The 19,773-nt window shown below is 40.4% G+C and overlaps 1 protein-coding gene across 4 annotated transcripts in view; it reads right to left on the reverse strand.

Annotated features, from left to right (window-relative positions):
• The window catches only part of WIPF2 (WAS/WASL interacting protein family member 2), a 51,486-nt gene that overhangs the window by 19,160 nt on the left and 12,553 nt on the right, over positions 1 to 19,773 (reverse strand). Inside the window, exons 1-3 of one of the 4 annotated variants that reach the window (XM_058703750.1) lie at positions 4,852 to 4,983; positions 4,573 to 4,643; positions 1,966 to 4,473 (exon numbers count right to left, since the gene is read on the reverse strand). In XM_058703750.1, the coding sequence (XP_058559733.1) occupies positions 1,966 to 1,968 (3 nt within the window). In that variant the 5' untranslated portion in view covers positions 1,969 to 4,473; positions 4,573 to 4,643; positions 4,852 to 4,983. Of the gene's footprint in view, positions 1 to 1,965; positions 4,644 to 4,851; positions 4,984 to 9,211; positions 9,252 to 19,773 lie in introns of those variants that run through there. The other 3 variants (XM_058703748.1, XM_058703749.1, XM_058703747.1) reach the window with 3 other exon arrangements.

Consider the following 19,773-nt stretch of genomic DNA (forward strand, 5'->3'; position numbering starts at 1 on the left):
AAACATTAAAAAAAATTTTTTTAATGTAAATGTAAAAAAAAAAACTCACAGAAGTACTATATGGAAAAACACATAAAGGGAAGAATATGACAACTAAAATAGGGAAAGACCGAAAGACTTTTATTTACTTAGGAATATAATCAGATGATATACTGGAAGAAAAAATCATCTGTAACACATAAAGATAATGTCCTAAATCTATACAGCATTAACATAAAGAGGACTTATAAATCAACAGGATAATAAGCAAAGGATATGAACTGCGTAAAAGAAATCAGAGAACCAGCATATACGAAAAAAATTCAACCACAAAAAAAAATTTTTCAGGCTAAAACACAGTATCATCATTTACCAATGAAACTGGTAAAAGGTAAAATTCTAACAGGAGACTGCTAGCTGCAGAAGGCAGCATCCACTGCTCACTGTTGTACAGTGCCTGACACACTGAGGGTGCTCAAAAAAATGTGAAGAACAAGTAACTGTCTTATGGTGGTCATAACGATTCAGGGAAACAGGTACTCTTGTATCACCTGGAGTAAGACAGATTAGTATCATCTTTCTAGAAAGTAGTTTATGTATCAAACATCTTCAGAAAGTCTACCACAAGAATTCTATCTCCAGGAATTAACTTCAAGAAAACAAGTAGAGGGGCACCTGGTGGCTAGGTCGGTTAGGTGTCCCAACTCTCGATTTCAGCTCAGGTCATGATCCCACGGCTTCGTGGGTTCAAGCCCCATGCTGGGCTCTGCACTGAGAGCATGGAACCTGCTTGGGGTTCTGTATCTCTCCCTCTCTCTGTCGCTCCCCTACTCATGCTGTGTGTGTGTGTGTGTGTGTGTGTGTGTGTGTGTGTGTGTCTTTCTCTCTCAAAATAAATGAAAACTTAAAAAAAAAACAAACAACGAGAGAAGTATACAAACATGTTAATAATTGCAAAAAAGTTTATAATAGCAAAGAACTGAAAATAATCGAAAGTTCAATAAGGGAACACTGATGGCACAAGCAAAGAAGGGAATGCCAGTTAAGTTCTTCAAGATGTGGCAGTAAATATCTTTACACAGCAGTAAATGTGTGACACAGTCAAGTAAAAAAGATTATAAAACAATACACTTCAGAGGATTTGGATTCATTTTCTCTTCTATAGAACAGGAAAAATAATAGAACCTATCTCATAGGGTAGTTTTGAAAATTAAATGAAATAACACTTTTTGGGGTGCCTGGGTGGGTGGCTCAGTCAGTTAAGTGCCCAACTTTGGCTCAGGTCATGATCTTGTGGTTGGTAGGTTGGTATGTTTGAGCCCCACATTGGGCTCTGTGCTGACAACTCGGGAGCCTAGAGCCTGCTTCAGGGACCCCTCCCCCATCTCTATCCCCCCTCTCCTCAAAAAAATAAACATTAAAAAATTTAAAAAAAAAAAAAAACATTTTTCAAGAGCTTATCACAGTGCCTGATGTATAAAAAGAACTCAATAAAAGCAGTAGCTAGGGGCGCCTGGGTGGCGCAGTCGGTTAAGCGTCCGACTTCAGCCAGGTCACGATCTCGCGGTCCGTGAGTTCGAGCCCCGCGTCAGGCTCTGGGCTGATGGCTCGGAGCCTGGAGCCTGTTTCCGATTCTGTGTCTCCCTCTCTCTCTGCCCCTCCCCCGTTCATGCTCTGTCTCTCTCTGTCCCAAAAATAAATAAAAAAAATAAATAAATAAAAAAATAAAAGCAGTAGCTAAATTTCAAGGTACATCTATATAGAACATCTGCAGGATATACACAGGTACTAACAAAAGTTAATTTGGGGTAATACTTCTCTATATTTACTTGAATTTTCTAGTTTTCCTATCATAAATATGTAAAACGTAAGATGCTAACAAAGGTTAATTATTGACAGTTTAACATTTTCTATTTTTATTGGCATTCTCTATTTTTTTCCACATTTTTAATACAGTAAAAAAATTTTTTTAATGATAGCACTAACCATTTAATGATGTGAGAAGTCATTCATGATGTATTAATGAGTAAGCAGATTAGAACTCAGTACGCATAGCAGCGTGGGGGAGGGGAAAAGAAAACAAAACAAATCAGTATGTATATACAGCACAGCCTCCTTTTTAAAAAAGTAGAAAAAAGGCCCAGATAAAAGGGAGGAAGGGAGGGGACGGATATACACAAAACTATTATGAATCATTGGATTAAGTATAATCCTTTATATTTATCTTTATACTTATCCATAGTTAATACATTTCTTTTTTAAATGTTTATTTATTTTGAGAGAGAGAAAGAGAGCAGGGAAGGGGCAGAGAGAGGGGGAGAAAAAGATTCCCAAGCAGGCTCCGTGCTGTCAGCTAAAAGCCCAATGTGGGACTTGATCCCCTGACCCTACGATCATGACCTAAGCTGAAATCAATAGTCAGACGCTCAACCAACTGAGCCACCCAGGAGCCCCAATTTCTTTCTTTTAAAAATAAATCCTATGCCCACGATGGGGCTTAAACTCACAACCCCAAGATCAAGAGTCCCATGTTCTACCAAGTGAGCCAGCCAGGCATCCAAGCCATAGTTCATAAATTTCTTACTCATTACTTTTGTAAAGAGAAAATTATTAAAACATTACTAAACATATGCAAAATTGAGTTCATATCCTCCTCCACAAACCTGTTTCTCTTTGTCAACAACATTCAGTCCCCCAAACTAGAGTCATTCCAACTTCCTTCCTCTTCCTCAGTCTTACAACTGTTACCAACTCTTTAAGATTTTACTTTCTAGGGGCGCCTGGCTGGCTCAGTTTGTTAAGCATCCAACTCAATTTCGGCCCAGGTCATGATTTCATGGGTTAGTGAGTTCAAGCACCGCAACAGCCTACTTGGGATTCTCTCTCTCCTTCTCTCTCTGCCCCTCCTCCATGCACGCGCGCACTCGCTCTCGCTCAAAATAAACTTAAAAAAAAAAGATTTTACTTTCTAAATGCCTCTCATCTTCATTTCTTCCATCTTTGCTGTGTTAGTGCAAAACTCTCGATTTTCAACTGTAACAGCCTTCTGTCTCCAGTCTCAACCCCAACCTACTATCCACACTTTTCTAATGCACCCAATCAGTTGATTCCTGCTGTTAAAAATACACTACCTCCCTATCACTGCCTGGAGAAAAACCCAAACCCTCTCAGCCTGTGCCTGCCTCCAGCTTCATTTCCCACCACACCCCTCCAGCAATGATCCGATCCTGGGTGTGCTTTCCCACACATCAGCACCCTTCCGTTCTACTTCAATACCAAGTGCCTGCCCTCACTCTTCACTTTCTGGCTAAATGCTACTCATCTGTTAAGACTCCCCTCAAGTATCACCTCCTGACTAGAAGCCGCCTCTGACTGCCTCCACTCCCTCCAGAGCCGGTAGGTGAGGCCTGCTCCTTTATGGCTTCATTTATCTCTGTGTAGCATGGAATTTGCCTGCTGACTTGTCTGTTTCACCCATTGTGCTGGAGCCTTTGAAGGCAGAAATTGTCCTTTCTGGCCAATGGTATTACAGATTATTTTTAATCTGTTTTTCTTATCTGCATGTTTTCCCTCTCTTTCAATTACATAAATAAATCTTATTGGGAAAGAGTCAAGCAATATAGAAAGAAGTATGGAGTAAAATTATCTGGATTTTCTAAGTTGTATGCCAAGCCAAGTCTCTGACATGGTCAAGTACACAACAAAAGGCTACTGAGTAAATGACTAAGACAGCATGATGCAGAGCATTAACCCAGGAAGTTATACAGATCCAAGGATATACTTTGGGTCCTTGAATCCCACTATGACCAGAGCAGCTCTGCTTTCCATTTCACTTATTGGGCTTCCACATAAAATTTCATCCAGAAAGAGGGTTCATACATACCCTCCAACAAAATGTCTGAAAACCAGAACTTACGGAAAAAAAACAAGTGGGCAGACCTGAACTCTAGTCCTAGTTCTAAAATAAATTAGCTAGGCAAGTCACTTTGCCTCCTTAGGGGTACTACCTCTCATCTGTTAAACACCTAAGACACACTTACACCGACACTTTCAGGCACTATTTCTCATCTGCTACACACACACACACACACACACACACACACACACACACGATATTCATTCCCTCAAGTTTCTTTTGCTTTAAAATTTTACAAAAATGAGATAAAGCAGGCATGCCTGGCTGGCTCAGTTGGTAGAGCATGAAACTCTTGATCTTTGAATTCTACCCTACGTTGGGTATAAAAATTACTTAAAAAAAAAAAGAGAGAGAGAGAGAGAGAGAGAGAGAGAAAGCACCCAAGTTGCTTCTTTCTCATGTAACACCAGATATCACAATCCACATATAGTAAACATGGTTGCCTCTTCGGTTCAGAAGCCACATTGCTTTTTTTTCCTTCTGTTATCAAACCTTTAAGTCTTCGTACTAATATTTTCTGGAAACTCCTTTCTTTTTTGATGGTGTAGTAGACTTAATGGACTTGGCCTTAGGATGAACTGGTTTGGAGTGAAAGAAAAGGAGATGAAACAGTAGCAAGTAACAACCAGGAGTTGCCGTCCCTTTTCTCAACAATGCCAGAGAAATGCTGTGCTCACCTTTATAGAATAGTTTTGGGGCAAAAGACTAGTTCCTGTTCTGATGTGACTTGTCCAAATCTCCATTTATACTGAACCCGGCCAAAAAAAAAACCAAGATAAGCCATTATAGTCCTAAGAGGACCATTCAAGAATCAGAAACAGTTAATGAGGAGAGACTTCATGCATTTTTTTCTCCATCTTTCTATGCCACGTATCTTTGAGTACTCCATGTCTTACACCAGGAAGCCCTAAGTATCCATTAAGGTTTTGAGATAGCCAGGTGGAAGAAGTACATACCTGATTAAAAGTGGGAGGTGGAGGAGGACCAGGGGGTGGTGGAGGGGGAGGAGGAATTGGCATCCTTGCCCTGCTCGCAGTTGATACTGCTTTCTCTCCGTTTTAATTTGCAGCTTTAGGTCACTCATATACCTGCAAATGAAATGGAAATTCTTAAGAACAACTCTGCCATCAGAGACACTGAGTACTCAGGGGGACTTAGGGGACCAGGCAGGACAGGATACCAGAGAGAAACCAAGCAACTCTTCTCCTAGTTCTTCTGTGATATAGTCTAGGGTTCGGTAAATATTTTCTGTAGAAGGTCAGGTAAGAAATATTAATATTTTAGGCTTTATAGGCCACATATGGTCTCTGTAACATTTTATTCTTTGATTTTATTTTGGCAAAAAAATTTTTTTTTTAATTTTTTTTTTTTTTTTTAATGTTTTTTTTTTTTTATTTATTTTTGGGACAGAGAGAGACAGAGCATGAACGGGGGAGGGGCAGAGAGAGAGGGAGACACAGAATCGGAAACAGGCTCCAGGCTCCGAGCCGTCAGCCCAGAGCCTGACGCGGGGCTCGAACTCACGGACCGCGAGATCGTGACCTGGCTGAAGTCGGACGCTTAACCGACTGCGCCACCCAGGCGCCCCTATTTTGGCAAAAATTTTTAAACAAACTAGTTTTAGGGGCACCTGGGTGGCTCAGTCAGTTAAGTGTCCAACTTCGGCTCAGGTCATGGTCTCATGGCTCATGAGTTCGAGCCCCACGTCGGGCTCTGTGGCTGACAGCTCAGAGCCTGGAGCCTGCTTCAGATTCTGTGTCTGTGTCGCCCTCTCTCTCTGCCCCTTCCCCACCTGCACTCTGTCTCTCTCAAAAATAAACATTAAAAAAAAGAGCAGTTTTAGGCAGGGGCGCCTGGGTGGCGCAGTCGGTTAAGCGTCCGACTTCAGCCAGGTCACGATCTCGCGGTCTGTGAGTTCGAGCCCCGTGTCAGGCTCTGGGCTGACGGCTCGGAGCCTGGAGCCTGTTTCCGATTCTGTGTCTCCCTCTCTCTCTGCCCCTCCCCCGTTCATGCTCTGTCTCTCTCTGTCCCAAAAATAAATAAAAAACGTTGAAAAAAAAATTAAAAAAAAAAAAAAAAAAAGAGCAGTTTTAGGTTGACAGCAAAATTGAGCAGACAGTACAGAGAGTACCCATATATTCCTGTTCCCCTGACACACACATACACAGCCTCCGTTATCGACATCCTGCAGTGGAACATTTGATACAATGGACACCTCATTACCAAAGTCCATAGTTTACATTAGGGCTTACTCTTGGTGACGTATTTTGTTTGGACAAATGTGTAATGACAACTACATACCACTGTAGCATCATACAGAATAGTTTCACTGTCCTAAAAATCTGTACTCTGCCTATTTATCCCTCCTTTCCCCTAACCATTGCTCTTTTTTACTGTCTCCATAGTTTTGTCTTTTCTAGAATGTCATATAGTTGGAATCATATAATACGTAGCCTTTTTCAGATTGGCTTCTTTCTATTAGTAATATGCATTTAAGTTTCTTCCATGCCTTTTCATAGCTTGATAGCTTTATTAGTGCTCAATAATATTCCACTGTCTTCATGTGCAACAGCTTGTTTATCCATTCACCTACTGAAAGACACCTTGGCTGCTTCCAAGTTTTAACAATTATGAATATAGCTGCTATAAATATTCTTGTGCAAGTTTTCACGTAGACATAAATTTTTTGCTCATTTGAGTAAATACCACTGAGTGTGACTGCCATATCATATGGTAAGAGCTACACTGGATAACAAACTGCCCAAATGTCTTCCAAGTGACTGCACCATTTTGCATTCCCACCAGCAATGGATGAGAGTTCCTGCTGCTCCACATCCCTGCCAGCATTTGGTGCTGTCAGTGTTTTAGATAGGTGTGTAGTAGCACTATCTCACTGTTTTAATTTTCAATTCCCTGATAACGTATGAAGTTAAAACCCTTTTCATATGCTTACTTCCCATCTGTGTATCTTTTTTGGTGAGGTGTCTGTTTAGGTCTTTTGCACAGTTTCTAATAAGGTTGTTTTCTTATTGTTGAGTTTTAAGAGTCTTTGTCTGTTTTGGATACAGTCCTTTACCAGATGTGTCTTCTGCAAATATTTTCTCCCAGTCTGTGGTGTATCTTCTCACTCTTGATTTTTACATTTTAAAACTACATTTTTACATTTTAAAAATACAAAAACCATTTATTCACAGGTCATAGAAAAACAGACCACGGCCCAGATCTGACTCACTGGCCAGTCTACTGACCCCTACTATACTCACATCCTTGGAATCTGATCAGAGCATAAACACCATGTGAGAATTTAGCTACTTCTCAGGACACACACAAAAAACTATACAGCTGTCCCCCAATTATTATAGTCTGTAAGTGATCCTCATTTTACAAATGAGATTAAAACCAGGGAAATGTCTTACGTTAAGACATTAAAGTAGGGGGCAAAGATAAAACCAAAACTCAAGAGCAAAACTTCCCCAAAAAGTTTGTCCCAAGGAAATCCCACTTCTTGACCCTCTCTCCCCCAAAAATCAAAGCCAAAATAGTATTAGCACTGAGAGTACAAATTACAGATGACAAGAAAGGTACAACTTCACCAATTAATCCATGAAAGAACTGCTTCCAGAAAAGCAAGGTGATTAGATTATGACCCAAGAAATCTCACAAGTAGCCCCTAGCACAGATGAGAGACCATGTGTACCAAGCCAAGTTTAAAAGATCAAACCAGCATGACAATCCACTTGAGGAGGGTTGGTTCTGAACTCTTTACAAGGGTGATCACAATTTCCCTGTGAATAAAGGGTATGACTTAAACACTTCTCTCAGTATTCTCAAAACCATTTAAACACTTCCTCAGTGATGAAAATAAAGAGCAAATATTTCAAAGGTTCTAAGAAACTAAAAATCTTTTTTTTTTTTTTTTTTTTTTAAATTTTTTTTTCAACGTTTTTTATTTATTTTTGGGACAGAGAGAGACAGAGCATGAACGGGGAGGGGCAGAGAGAGAGGGAGACACAGAATCAGAAACAGGCTCCAGGCTCCGAGCCATCAGCCCAGAGCCTGACGCGGGGCTCGAACTCACAGACCGCGAGATCGTGACCTGGCTGAAGTCGGACGCTTAACCGACTGCGCCACCCAGGCGCCCCGAAACTAAAAATCTTTAGAAGTGGTTCGAATTTGATTAGAAACATGACTATGAAAGTCTTCAAAATCCCAACCCTTCCAGTAATGCCACTATAGGTTGGATGCCCAACAGAGCTTTTTGCTCCAATCACAAAACTGGACAGTACTCTGGCTAGATGGTTCCCATGGGAAATGGTGTCTGAACTCACTGCAAGAATCAAGAAGTTGACTGCTCTCCAAGGGAAACACCATTTCTGTTTCAAAGCTGAGTCTAGTTTTTCTTTGCCAGGGATCTAACATACTGGGCTTTAAAAACTGATTAAAATAGGGGAGGCTGGGTGACTCGGTCGATTGAGTGTCTGACTCTTGATCTCGGCTCAGGTCATGATCCCAGGACCGTGGGATGGAGCGCTGAGCATGGAGCCTGCTCAAGATTCTCTCTCTCTTCCTCTGCCCCTCTCCCCACCTTGGCTGTCTCTAGAATATAAAAAACAAAAATATTTTTTAAAATTGATCAAAATAGTAAATCCTCACGATCTACCTGTAATTGGGAGGGGGGATGCAAATTTAAAATAAAGATTACAGAGATGAAAAAATTTTCTTCTGTTTGAATTTTCTGGGTTCACTCTGACAGTTCCCCCAAAGCATTCTTTTTTTTTTTTTTTTTAATGTTCATTTATTTTTGAGACAGAGAGAGACAGAGCATGAACGGGGGAGGGTCAGAGAGAGAGGGAGACACAGAATCGGAAGCAGGCTCCAGGCTCTGAACTGTCAGCACAGAGCCCGACGCGGGGCTCGAACTCACGGACCGTGAGATCATGACCTGAGCCGAAGTCGGACGCTTAACCGACTGAGCCATCCAGGCGCCCCCAAAACATTTTTAAAAAGCTAGCAGGGGTGCCTGGATAGCTCAGTCGGTTAAGTGTCTGACTCTTGATTTCAGCTCAGGTCACGATCTCATGGTTTGTGAGATAGAGCCCCTCACTGGGCTCTGTGCTGACAGCGCAGAGCCTGCTTAGGATTCTCTCCCCACCCCACTCCCCCCTCGCACCCTCTCTCAAAATACATAAAGTTAAAAAAAATTAAAAGCTAACAGTAAACAATAGGCAAAAATAATAATCTACTCAGAAACAAACATTTTCAACTAATTCCAGTCACCTCAATTCCTGCCTTTTCTGAGTTCCCAGTTCTACCTACCTTTGCCATTGCCATGACTGAAATGGTCTCCTAGAATGACCTGGAAAAGAGATTCAGACAAATCTCTAATTCTTTTCATATCCACAAGTGATCCAACCTACATGCTACAAAGTAAGGAGTGATCTAGAAGAACAACCTTATGCCTTACAGTGACCATCATTTATTAGGCAAAATAGAAATTCTCTAGCAAGGCATATATTTTCTATAAAGCAATCTACTGGAAAAGACTAGTTATATTAATTACACAGTTACAGACACCTTCTTTTAAAATAGGCTCAATTCGGGGCCCCTGGGTGGCTCAGTCGGTTGAGCGTCCGACTTCGGCCCAGGTCATGATCTCACGTCCATGAGTTCAAGCCCCGCGTCGGGCTCTGTGCTGACAGCTCGGAGCCTGGAGCCTGTTTCAGATTCTGTGTCTCCCTCTCTCTCTGACCCTCCTGCATTCATGCTCTGTCTCTCTCTGTCTCAAAAATACATAAACGTTAAAAAAAAAAATTTGTTTTTAATAAAATAGGCTCAATTCAAACTCCAACTTCAAAATAGATCCATTAAAAAAAAAAAAAAATCACCATCATGTGACAGATTTTAGTGTTGACAACCAGTATGGCTTTCAACCTTTCTTCTGCCTCCATAGACTGCATGCGTGACATGCTCCTATTATTGACACTTATTATACAACAATATGCTATGGTAGGGTATCACTGCTTTCCATCTTACAGGTAAGGACACTAAAGCTCCAGGAGTGGATACAATTGCATGCATGCATGCACACTAGAGAAAAAGACTGATCTAAGTAAGGGCATTGCACAAGATCACTTTGGAGTAAACTGCAGAATTAGGACTCAACACCAGCCCTTCTGATCTCCTGCAATTTCGTTAATCGCCACGGAAATCATTTCTGCTGGAAACTGGTTTAACAATTTTCTAGTATTTTCCCCAAATGAAAATTCAACCCACACCAAATTTCTATTTTATTAACAGAATACAAACAGCTCTCTCTAGGTTTCCCAAGAGCAGCCCAACTTAAGTAAATTTACATTAATACAACATTCCTTTCCCTGAAAATCCCCAAAAGCTTTATTCAAGCTAATTTAAGATGGATAACAATCACTAAGCCAAAGTAGAGGGTCTGCTTTTAGTTAAAAACAAGTGAACCAAAACAGTTCCTAAAGTTTTGTAACAGAATAACAAGTTTTAGTGGCCAATTACTTTTATTTTTTATTATTATTATTATTATTATTATTATTATTATTATTATAGAAAGAGAGCATGTAGGAGTGTGCACATGCAAGCGGGGGAGAGAGGCAGGGAGGGAGAGAATCTTAAACAAGCTCCACTTGGGCCTCAATCCCAAGACCCTGGGATCATGACCTGAGACAAAATCAAGAGTCAGGCGCTCAACTGACTGAGCCACCCAGGTGCCCCATGGCCAGCTACTTTTAAACAAAGGACAAATTCCAGCCCTTCCAGAAGCACTGTCTATTGCAATTTTTAAAAACTAACAACCCTGAGATTAAACCTAAACCTAAAAAGAGGGTTCTCTACAGAATTTTAAGTCTTTCCTTTCTGATCTTTTAAATGAGAACTATAAAACCTCACCATCTGTGCTCTTCAGAGTCCTTGATTTTCAGAAATGTTGTGAGGCTGCCTCCAGTTCATCAACACACAAGTTCTCATTCCCTTTGTAAGCCCTTCTACCTCAAAAACCATGACAGAATAAGCTTTTCATTCACATCCTCAGGAGTCCGTTTCTTTTAAATCGAGTTCAGAAAGCAGTATTTCAAATCTTTCTGATGTCAAAATTATCACAGAACTCAGAGATAAGTCTTCATAAAATTCAAACAACGCACTTTTAAAAAGCAATGCACTCTCTTCTGTTCCTCAAAAGACAAAACCTAGTTTTCTATTCAATTTCCTAATGTTTCATTCCAAATACGTATTTTGTAAGAGCAAACTTCCTGAGTACAAAGACATTGAAGGGGCTCCTGGCTGGCTCAATCAGTAGAGCACGAGACTCTTGATCTCCAGGTTGTAAATTTGAGCCCCATGTTGGGTGTAATTACTTAAAAATAAGGTGTTAAAAAAAAATGCTGAGTTGCTATCAGGGCGCCTGGGTGTTTCAGTCAGTTGAGTGTTTGACTCTTTTTTTTTTTTTAATTTTTTTTTTAACGTTTATTTATTTTTGAGACAGAGAGAGACAGAGCATGAATGGGGGAGGGTCAGAGAGAGGGAGACACAGAATCCGAAACAGGCTCCAGGCTCCGAGCTGTCAGCACAGAGCCCGACACGGGGCTTGAACTCACGGCGTGAGATCATGACCTGAGCCGAAGCCGGCCGCTCAACTGACTAAGCCACCCAGGTGCCCCGAGTGTTTGACTCTTAATCTCAGCTTAGTTCTTTATCTCAGCGTTGTGAGTTCAAGTCCCATATTGGCTCCATGCTGTGCATGGAGCCTACTTAAAAAAAAAAATTTAGGGTCTCCTGGGTGGCTCAGTCAGTTGAGCATCCGACTCTTGATCTCAGCTCAGGTCACAATCCCAGGGTCATGGGATTGAGCACTGCATTGAGCTTGGGCTCTGTGTTGGACATGCAGCCTGCTTAAGATTCTCTCTCCCTCTGCATGCATTCTCTCTATATATAAAAAGAAAAAAAAGACATCAACTTTTCACATTTGATAAATGAAGAATCTAATTTAGTTGTTGCTATTTTCATATACTTAAAATAATCTCAGAGATATTCTAGTTACCACTACCATTTGGGGCCTTTATTGAAATGGCATTCTGCTATTATTATAAAACTCAAGTTTCAGGGTACCTGGGTGGCTCAGTCAGTTGAGCATCTGACTTTGATTCAGGTCATGATCTCACGGTTCATAAGTTCAAGCCCTGCATTGGGCTTGCTGCTATCAGCACAGAGCCTGCTTCAGATCTTCTATCCCACTCTATCTGTGCCCCTCTCCTGCTCACACTCTCTCAAAAAAAAAAAAAACAAAAAAAAAAAAAAAAAAAAAAAAAAAAAACCTCAAGTCTCAATTACAAGTTATTTTTAAAAGAAAAAAGGTTTTTAATTTTAAATCTTAATGCCATGTACTTTCATTCTAAGAGACCTTAAGTAACAGCACTCTCCTTTCATCTCACCTTTGATTATCTTGTAAATTACAGTTTTTGTACTGAAGTACCCAACAAAATCCCACAAGGGAAAAAAAAAAAACTGACCTTAAAAAGTAGCCTGCCTCCCTCAGCAAAGTCTCAAGAGCCTTACCTTCTGCCTTACAAGAATCAGTTAAATGAATATGAATTTGGGATGTCAATAAGAAAATTCTTTTTTTAAGTATTCTCTATGCCCAATGTGGGGCTCAAACTCACGACCCCAAGATCAAGAGTCACATGCTCTACCTACTGAGCCAGCCAGGAGCCCCTCTCCCCTTTCTTAAAAACATGTTCAATTCTTTTTTTTTTTTTTAATGTTTATTTATTTTTTGAGAGAGAGAGAAACAGACCATGAGCAGGGAGGGGCAGAGAGAGAGAGAGAGGGAGACACAGAATCCGAAGCAGGCTCCAGGCTCTGAGCTGTCAGCACAGAGCCTGACATTGGGGCTCGAACTCATGAGCTGTGAGATCATGACCTGAGCCCAAGTCAGACACCCAACCGACTGAGCCACCCAGTGCCCCAAACAAGTTCAATTCTTTACTATCCTATTAAACCTTTCCCCAGTATAAAGAAGCCGAGAGATAGATAAAAGAGACATTTCAAGATACTCTTTAAAAGACCAATACTCTGCCTACTCTGTCTCCAAATCATCTAAAGAAAAGAGAGTTTTGTCTTCAAGAGGAAAGGTTCCAGACATTCCCCTCAATGGAATTCTTCTGATCCAACAGTTCAAAGCAAAATAAATCTAATAGTATCAGACATGGAATAATAGATGTTTGGCAGAAATAGAAAATCAGCTGCCCTGAGACAAAGTCACAAATGCAGAATGCAGTTTTTGTTTGGTGTACTTTAATCTGAGTCAGAAGAAACTACAGCATTACCTAATAAGGCTTCAATAACCCAGGTAGGTGGGGTGGCAAGACTTTGCAAGCATAGACATTAAAAACCCATTGATGAATCCAATGTTCATAATCACACAACAAACCCTAGAAACATTTACCTCAAACAAGTTCAAAATGAACAACTCCATTTCGTATTATTTCTCAATAAGGTTTTAGACAAAAAAGAATAGCAAAAAACCAAGGGTAACTGCAACAAATAAAAATAAGTAAAAAGTAGGGGTGCCTGAGTGGTTTAGTTGGTTAAGCATCTGATTCTTGGATCTCAGCTCAGGTCTTGAATTCAAGCCCTATGTTGGGCCCCGCACTGGGCATGAAACCTACTTTAAAAAAAAAAAAAAAAAGTAAAAAGTGAATGGATAGATTTTTGTTGAAACTACATTCCAAATTCATCGGTAATTTCACCCCATTCTGATAAGCACTTACTACTGACTCAAATAATCTGTGTTGGCCCATTAGTACCCATGTAGACATTACTCTAAACTAAGAATTAAATTTAGAGGAACATTTCATATATGTATGTCCATTTAACCCAATGAGCTCTTTTTTTTTAAATAAAGATTTTATCTGTAAGTAATCTCCATACCTAACATGGGGCTCAAACCTGCAACCGTGATATCAAGAGTTGCACATACCCCCTAACCCAATGAGCTCTAAAGCACAGACAGCACTGCATCTTTCTATAGTTTTCTTTTTTATTACTTTACAGCACAAAGTGTTCAGTAGTAATGTGTTGAACTGAACAAAAGTAAATTTAAGAGTAACACTGTCTGATTACTCAGAGAAAGACAAAAATCATATGACTTCACTCATATGAGGACTTTAATAAGAGACAAAACAGATGAACATAAGGGAAGGGAAACAAAAATAATATAAAAACAGGGAGGGGGACAAAACAGAAGAGACTCATAAATATGGAGAATAAACTGAGGGTTACTGGAGGGGTTGTGAGAGGGGGGATGGGCTAAATGGGTAAGGGGCACTAAGGAATCTACTCCTGAAATCATTGTTGCACTATATACTAACTAATTTGGATGTAAATTTAAAAAAATAAATAATTAAATAAAAAAAAAAAAAAGAGTAACACTGTCTGAAAGAGCAAACAAGAGTGGTAGAAAAAAAGAAGTAAAGGATGGACATTGTGCCAGAAACAGAAAAAAGAATGGATATCTATGAAAAACAGGAAAGGAAGAAACACGGGACTGTGTGTAGTTCAGTGTTTGAAATTTTTTTAACTTGTTAAATTCAATCATTCATGAATTCATCTACCACCCAATGATATTTATTAAGCACCCATCACTTGATCCATTCAATAAATATTTTTTTAAGTTTACTTACTTTGAGAGAGAGAAGAGAGAGCATGCATGCAGAGAGAGAGAGAGAGAGAGAGAGAGAGAGACAGAGACAGAGAATCTCAAGCAGGCTCTGCACTGTCAGCACAGAGTCCGACACAGGACTTGAACCCACAAACTGTGAGATCACGACCTGAGCTAAAATCAACAGCCGGACACTCAACCGAGCCACCCAGGCGTCCTCAATAAATATTTCTTAAGCATTCACTAGGAACCAAAGCACTGTTCTATAACAATGATTCTAAGCTGGAATGATTTTGTCCCCCAGGAGACATCTGGCAATGTCTACAGACATTTTTGACTGTCATGACTAGGGGGGTGCTCCTGGCTTCTAGTGGATAAAAACATTCTATAATGCATAGGACAGTCCCCTACAACAAAGAATCATCTAGTTCAAAACATCAATAATGCTGAGGTTGATAAACTCAGTTCTAGAGGCTGAACAAGTTTCTACAATCTTGGGGCTTATGTTCTAGAAGAGATAAACAAGGAAACAAATACAATCTTGTATCTCAGTTACTGATAAAAAGAATTTAAAAAAGAGAATCAGAAAGGCTGAAACTAGGAGTAAGATGGAGTGTTCTTTTAGACAGGGTCGCAGGGAGAGGGGCCGGCTCTCCACAAAGAAGTCTCTCCGTGAGCACACAACTCCTATGAACATCTAGGGAAAGAGTATTCCAAAAAGAATTTTAAAATGGCAAGTAAAAAGTCCCTGAGATGAGAATGAGCTTGTCATGTCAGAGAACTAGTAAGAAAGCCAGGGTAGCTAGAACAGAATACAGACAAGAGTAGTAGAAGATGAAATCTGAGGCCTTACATGCCATTCTCCAAATCCCTTAAAAGTAGTATCCCAGGGCACCTGGGTGGCTCAGTTGGTTAAGCATCCGACTTCAGCTCAGGTCATGATCTCATGGTTTGTGAGTTCGAGCCCCGCATCGGGCTCTGCGCTGACAGCTCGAAGCCTGGAACCTGCTTCGGATTGTGTGTGTGTCTCTCTCTGCCCTTTCCCCACTCGCACTCTGTCTCTCTCTGTCTCAACAATAAATAAACGTTAAAAAAAAAAAATTTTTTTTTTTTAACGTTTATTTATTGTTGAGACAGAGAGAGACAGAGCATGAACAGGGGAGGGGCAGAGAGAGAGGGAGACACAGAATCTGAAACAGGCTCCAGGCTCTGAGCTGTCAGCACAGAGCCCGACGCGGGGCTCGAACTCACAGACCGCGAGATCATGACCTGAGCTGAAGTCGGCCGCTTAACTGACTGAGCCACCCAGGCGCCCCCCAAAAAAAAATTTTTTTTAAGTAGTATCCTTCTCCATCCAACATGCCTATACTAAAGAAGTTTAAACCAACCAATGGTTTCACGCCCAGAGTAAACAAGTTCAATCGGTTATCTCATTAATCCCATAGACTGTACTTGATCTCTTGGTTTAAGCACAACTAGGGACCTAGACACTAACTGGAAGCTTCCCAGGGTTAAAAATCACCTAATGATAATCTGTCTGCCTATCCACCTGCCCTTCAATTTTGCTCCTGAAAAGCAATACAGTATGGTGAGGTAGGAGCTCATTACCCCAGTAAACACAATGGCATCCAGTTGCCAAACGAAAGAACTTCAACATGGGAGAAGTGCCAGGAGCTACCTAAGAGTATTCACATGCCACTCCAGGAGACTAACGAACAACAGGCTCCTATAATTATGTGGGAACTGATGTCAACACAGAATTATGAACACTCCTTCATGTGTTCTAGGATAGAATACAGTGGAGGGTTTCCACTAAAGCATTTTGGTTTCTCTAAAACATAAGGAAACAGACTAGAATGACTTTCATGTCACAGATATTTAACCACCCTCCCACCAACCTGAAAAAAGGCTTTAAAAATAATCCACAGCCCTCTTCTCTCAATGGAAAAGGTGCTACCTTCCCCTTGAAATTCAATTCAGTCAAAACTGGTGAAACAGATTTCTATCATGCATACAGACAGAATTAATTAAAACTCCAAGGTTACTCCATGAAGGGAAAAAAAAATCACTCTTCCAACTGTAGGCATTTTCCATCATGGAAATCCAACTATGCAGCAAACAGGATCGATCCAAAACAAGTAATAAAAAAAAAAAAAAATCACATACACACTGTGAATATTTAAACTGAAAATCCTACAATTTCTACCACTAAAGCTGGATTTTTACTCTCTACATCAATGACTTTTCACTGTTATATGCAGTACACAACCTTGAAAGAGAAAAGGAAAGAGGCAGAAGAAAGATATGTAACTGTATGAGGAAATCCTGTCTATATAATTTCTCTAACAAGAAATGGAAGTACACATCCCATGATGCAGCTTTTCCCCTAATATGACTCTTTCCTCTTGTCTTAGATTTGTTTAAAGCCCTAAAAACATAAACTCAGAAGTGTACTTATTCACATACTACTTAATGTAATATGTATTAGGTGCCACGGGTTATTCCCAGATACAGGGCAACCCAGGAGCCAAGCCCTCTCATCTAAAATGAAGACAAATCAATGAGAAGTCTGCTCTTGTGTTCAATTAAATAACCACAACAGCAAAGAATGGCTCCATAAAAGAGATGGCTATAGATTAACTAATGCAAGATCAAGGGTAAATGAAATGTCTGAAAATTATCCTAAACAGAGGTCAGGGAATGACCTCACCAGAACCTACTACACCCCTCAAAGCAAAGAGAAAAATCCTGTTAACCTGAAAACACTAAAGTATTGGAAAGGTAGGGGAACATATATAGAAAACAGTCAACTGCAATAAATCAGTAGTAGTTCAAAGTAGTGTTTTGTAACATAGCCAGAGATCAATAATCTAGCAAACAATAACACTTTAGATTTAGAACTGTTTTTGTGGCTTCATTCACCAAAACTGTTTCAGAGGAACTTGCAAAACATATTAGAGCTGTTTCTCTGGAGTTGTTCATCTTAGGATTTACATCAGCTCTACGTCAGAGCCAACATGACTTTCTCAGGCTGTATTTTAGCTAATAACAGCCACAAGATTTCCAAGAACCAAGAACTAGGATCCTAAACTTGGCCTCTGCATTATAAGACATGTACTAGTTGGTTCCTGACTGCCAAGCAATTCACAGCAACCAAAAAGCAGCTACAAACATCTCATTTCCAGATGCCTTACAGACTGGCAGTAAATGGTTCAACCATTTTTCCTTTCTAGGCCTTAGGGATCCTTAATACAAAAAGGAGAAGAGAACGTGCCCTTTTATATTATCAAAGTTACAAACTTCAAATCACATCCTTTAACATCTCCAAAAATGATTCTGCATTAGTCCAAGGCAGATCATTAGTACATCTATTTTCAAAACCTTGTCAATTTTCCACTTCACCAAAAAAAAAATTAACAGATTCCTGGATTTGGACAGCCAAATTATGCAGAGAGTAGCTCAATGTTCATAACTAATATTTCCTCCTCATCCACACAGGCCAAGAACCAATGGGTCTAGAAGTGCTAGCTAAAAAAAAAAAAAAAAAAAATGGGAGTCACACAAGGCCAAAGCCATTAACATCAGCCAGCATTTAACCAGAGAAGAGAGGAGTTAATCAGATGAAGGACACACATTCTAATTTAGAAATCCAGACCAAAGCCAGACAGACTAAAACACAGTCTGAATACAAAAGCAATACTAGGTGGAGCCTGAGAAGTTTGCCTTAGAGACTTGGGAGCAATAAATTGTTTAAAAGGTTCTTCTAAAACAGAGTTTCCAAATTTACCTGAAGATAAGACACATCTTAGGGCATTTGTTTAAAATACACACCCACCACCCACCACACACACACACACACACACACACAGCCACACACACACTCCTGGACCCTAATCCAGACCTACTAAAATCAGAAATATTTCAGCAGAAAGATCTGGTGATCTGTATATTTAACAAGCACCTTAAGTAATACTTGGTATTAGGGAAGTCTGAAAAACATTGTTCTGAAAGAGTATTAATAATCAACTACACCAACACTATTGTGTCTGAACGGAAATCAGCAAGGAAAAGCTGATGAATAAGCTGGGTCAACATAAACGTGTTGCCTGCATTTATCAGTGTTCCCTCATGAAACACCATTAAAACGACAAGAGATGTTTTTTTTAAGACCTAAACCTGAAAAAAAAAAAAAATGAAGAAAATGGGAAAGGATGCAAGAGCAGAAGGATGTCAACAAAATTTTGGAAGCTGGAAGGCACATGCACTAGTGACAAGTAACTTCAAAGGAAGGAAAAAGTTAAATACTTGCAGCAGAAAGTAGATTCCCACCACAGAATCTCAGAAAAAGCTCAGAAACCAAAGGCACCTGGTACCTCTGGACAAAGGGGCCTTGGAGGGGCTAAAACAGGAGAACTGATTGAAAGTCTGTAAAGGAAAGAGATTCCCCTCTGGGCACCTGGGTAGCTCAGTTAAGCATCTGACTTGGGCTCAGGTCATGATCTCACAATTCGTGAGTTTGAACTCTGCTTGGGGTGAGCTCATGCCCTGCTTCAGGTGAGCCTTGCTTCTCTCTCTGCCCCTCACTCACTTGCGACTTCTCTCTCAAAAAAAAAGAAAGAAGTACCCTCTTTCCCTTGCCCATGCTGCCAGGCAGAAAGCCTCTGAACCAAGGGAGCAGTTACAGCTTAGAGCAGGAGTGCCATACTGTAAAAAGGGAGTTCAAGTGAAAGTCTTCCACTCAGCAATGAGACCTGTCCCCGTTCCTCAGCTCTCTTCCCCAATTTGGTTCCAAAACACCTACTGCTGGGCTCATCCTCTCTACGCAGGAGATTGGAAGAGTCCCCTCCAAGGAAAATGACCAGTTGCCAATTCACCCTACAGTGATGCCTACCACTTGATGAGCCAGGGCTCCACACTGAGAGCTTTTTAGTGCCTCATTCTTAAAAATAAACAGCCAAAAATTACCAGACATTTGAAGAAAATCTCTTACAGGAAAGACAAGAATCAAAGTAACAAAACAGAATTCCTGACAATGTGTGAAAATAATTACATATAAAGTTCTGGGGCACCTGGGTGGGTCAGTCAGTTCGGCTTAGGTCATGATCTCACGGTTCGTGGGTTCGAGCCCCACAACAGGCTCTGTGCTGACAGGTCAGAGCCTGGAGCACGCTTCAGATTCTGTGCCTCCCTCTCTCTC

This window comes from Neofelis nebulosa, chromosome 16, assembly GCF_028018385.1.
Source record: "Neofelis nebulosa isolate mNeoNeb1 chromosome 16, mNeoNeb1.pri, whole genome shotgun sequence".
NCBI classification, from domain to species: domain Eukaryota; kingdom Metazoa; phylum Chordata; class Mammalia; order Carnivora; family Felidae; genus Neofelis; species Neofelis nebulosa.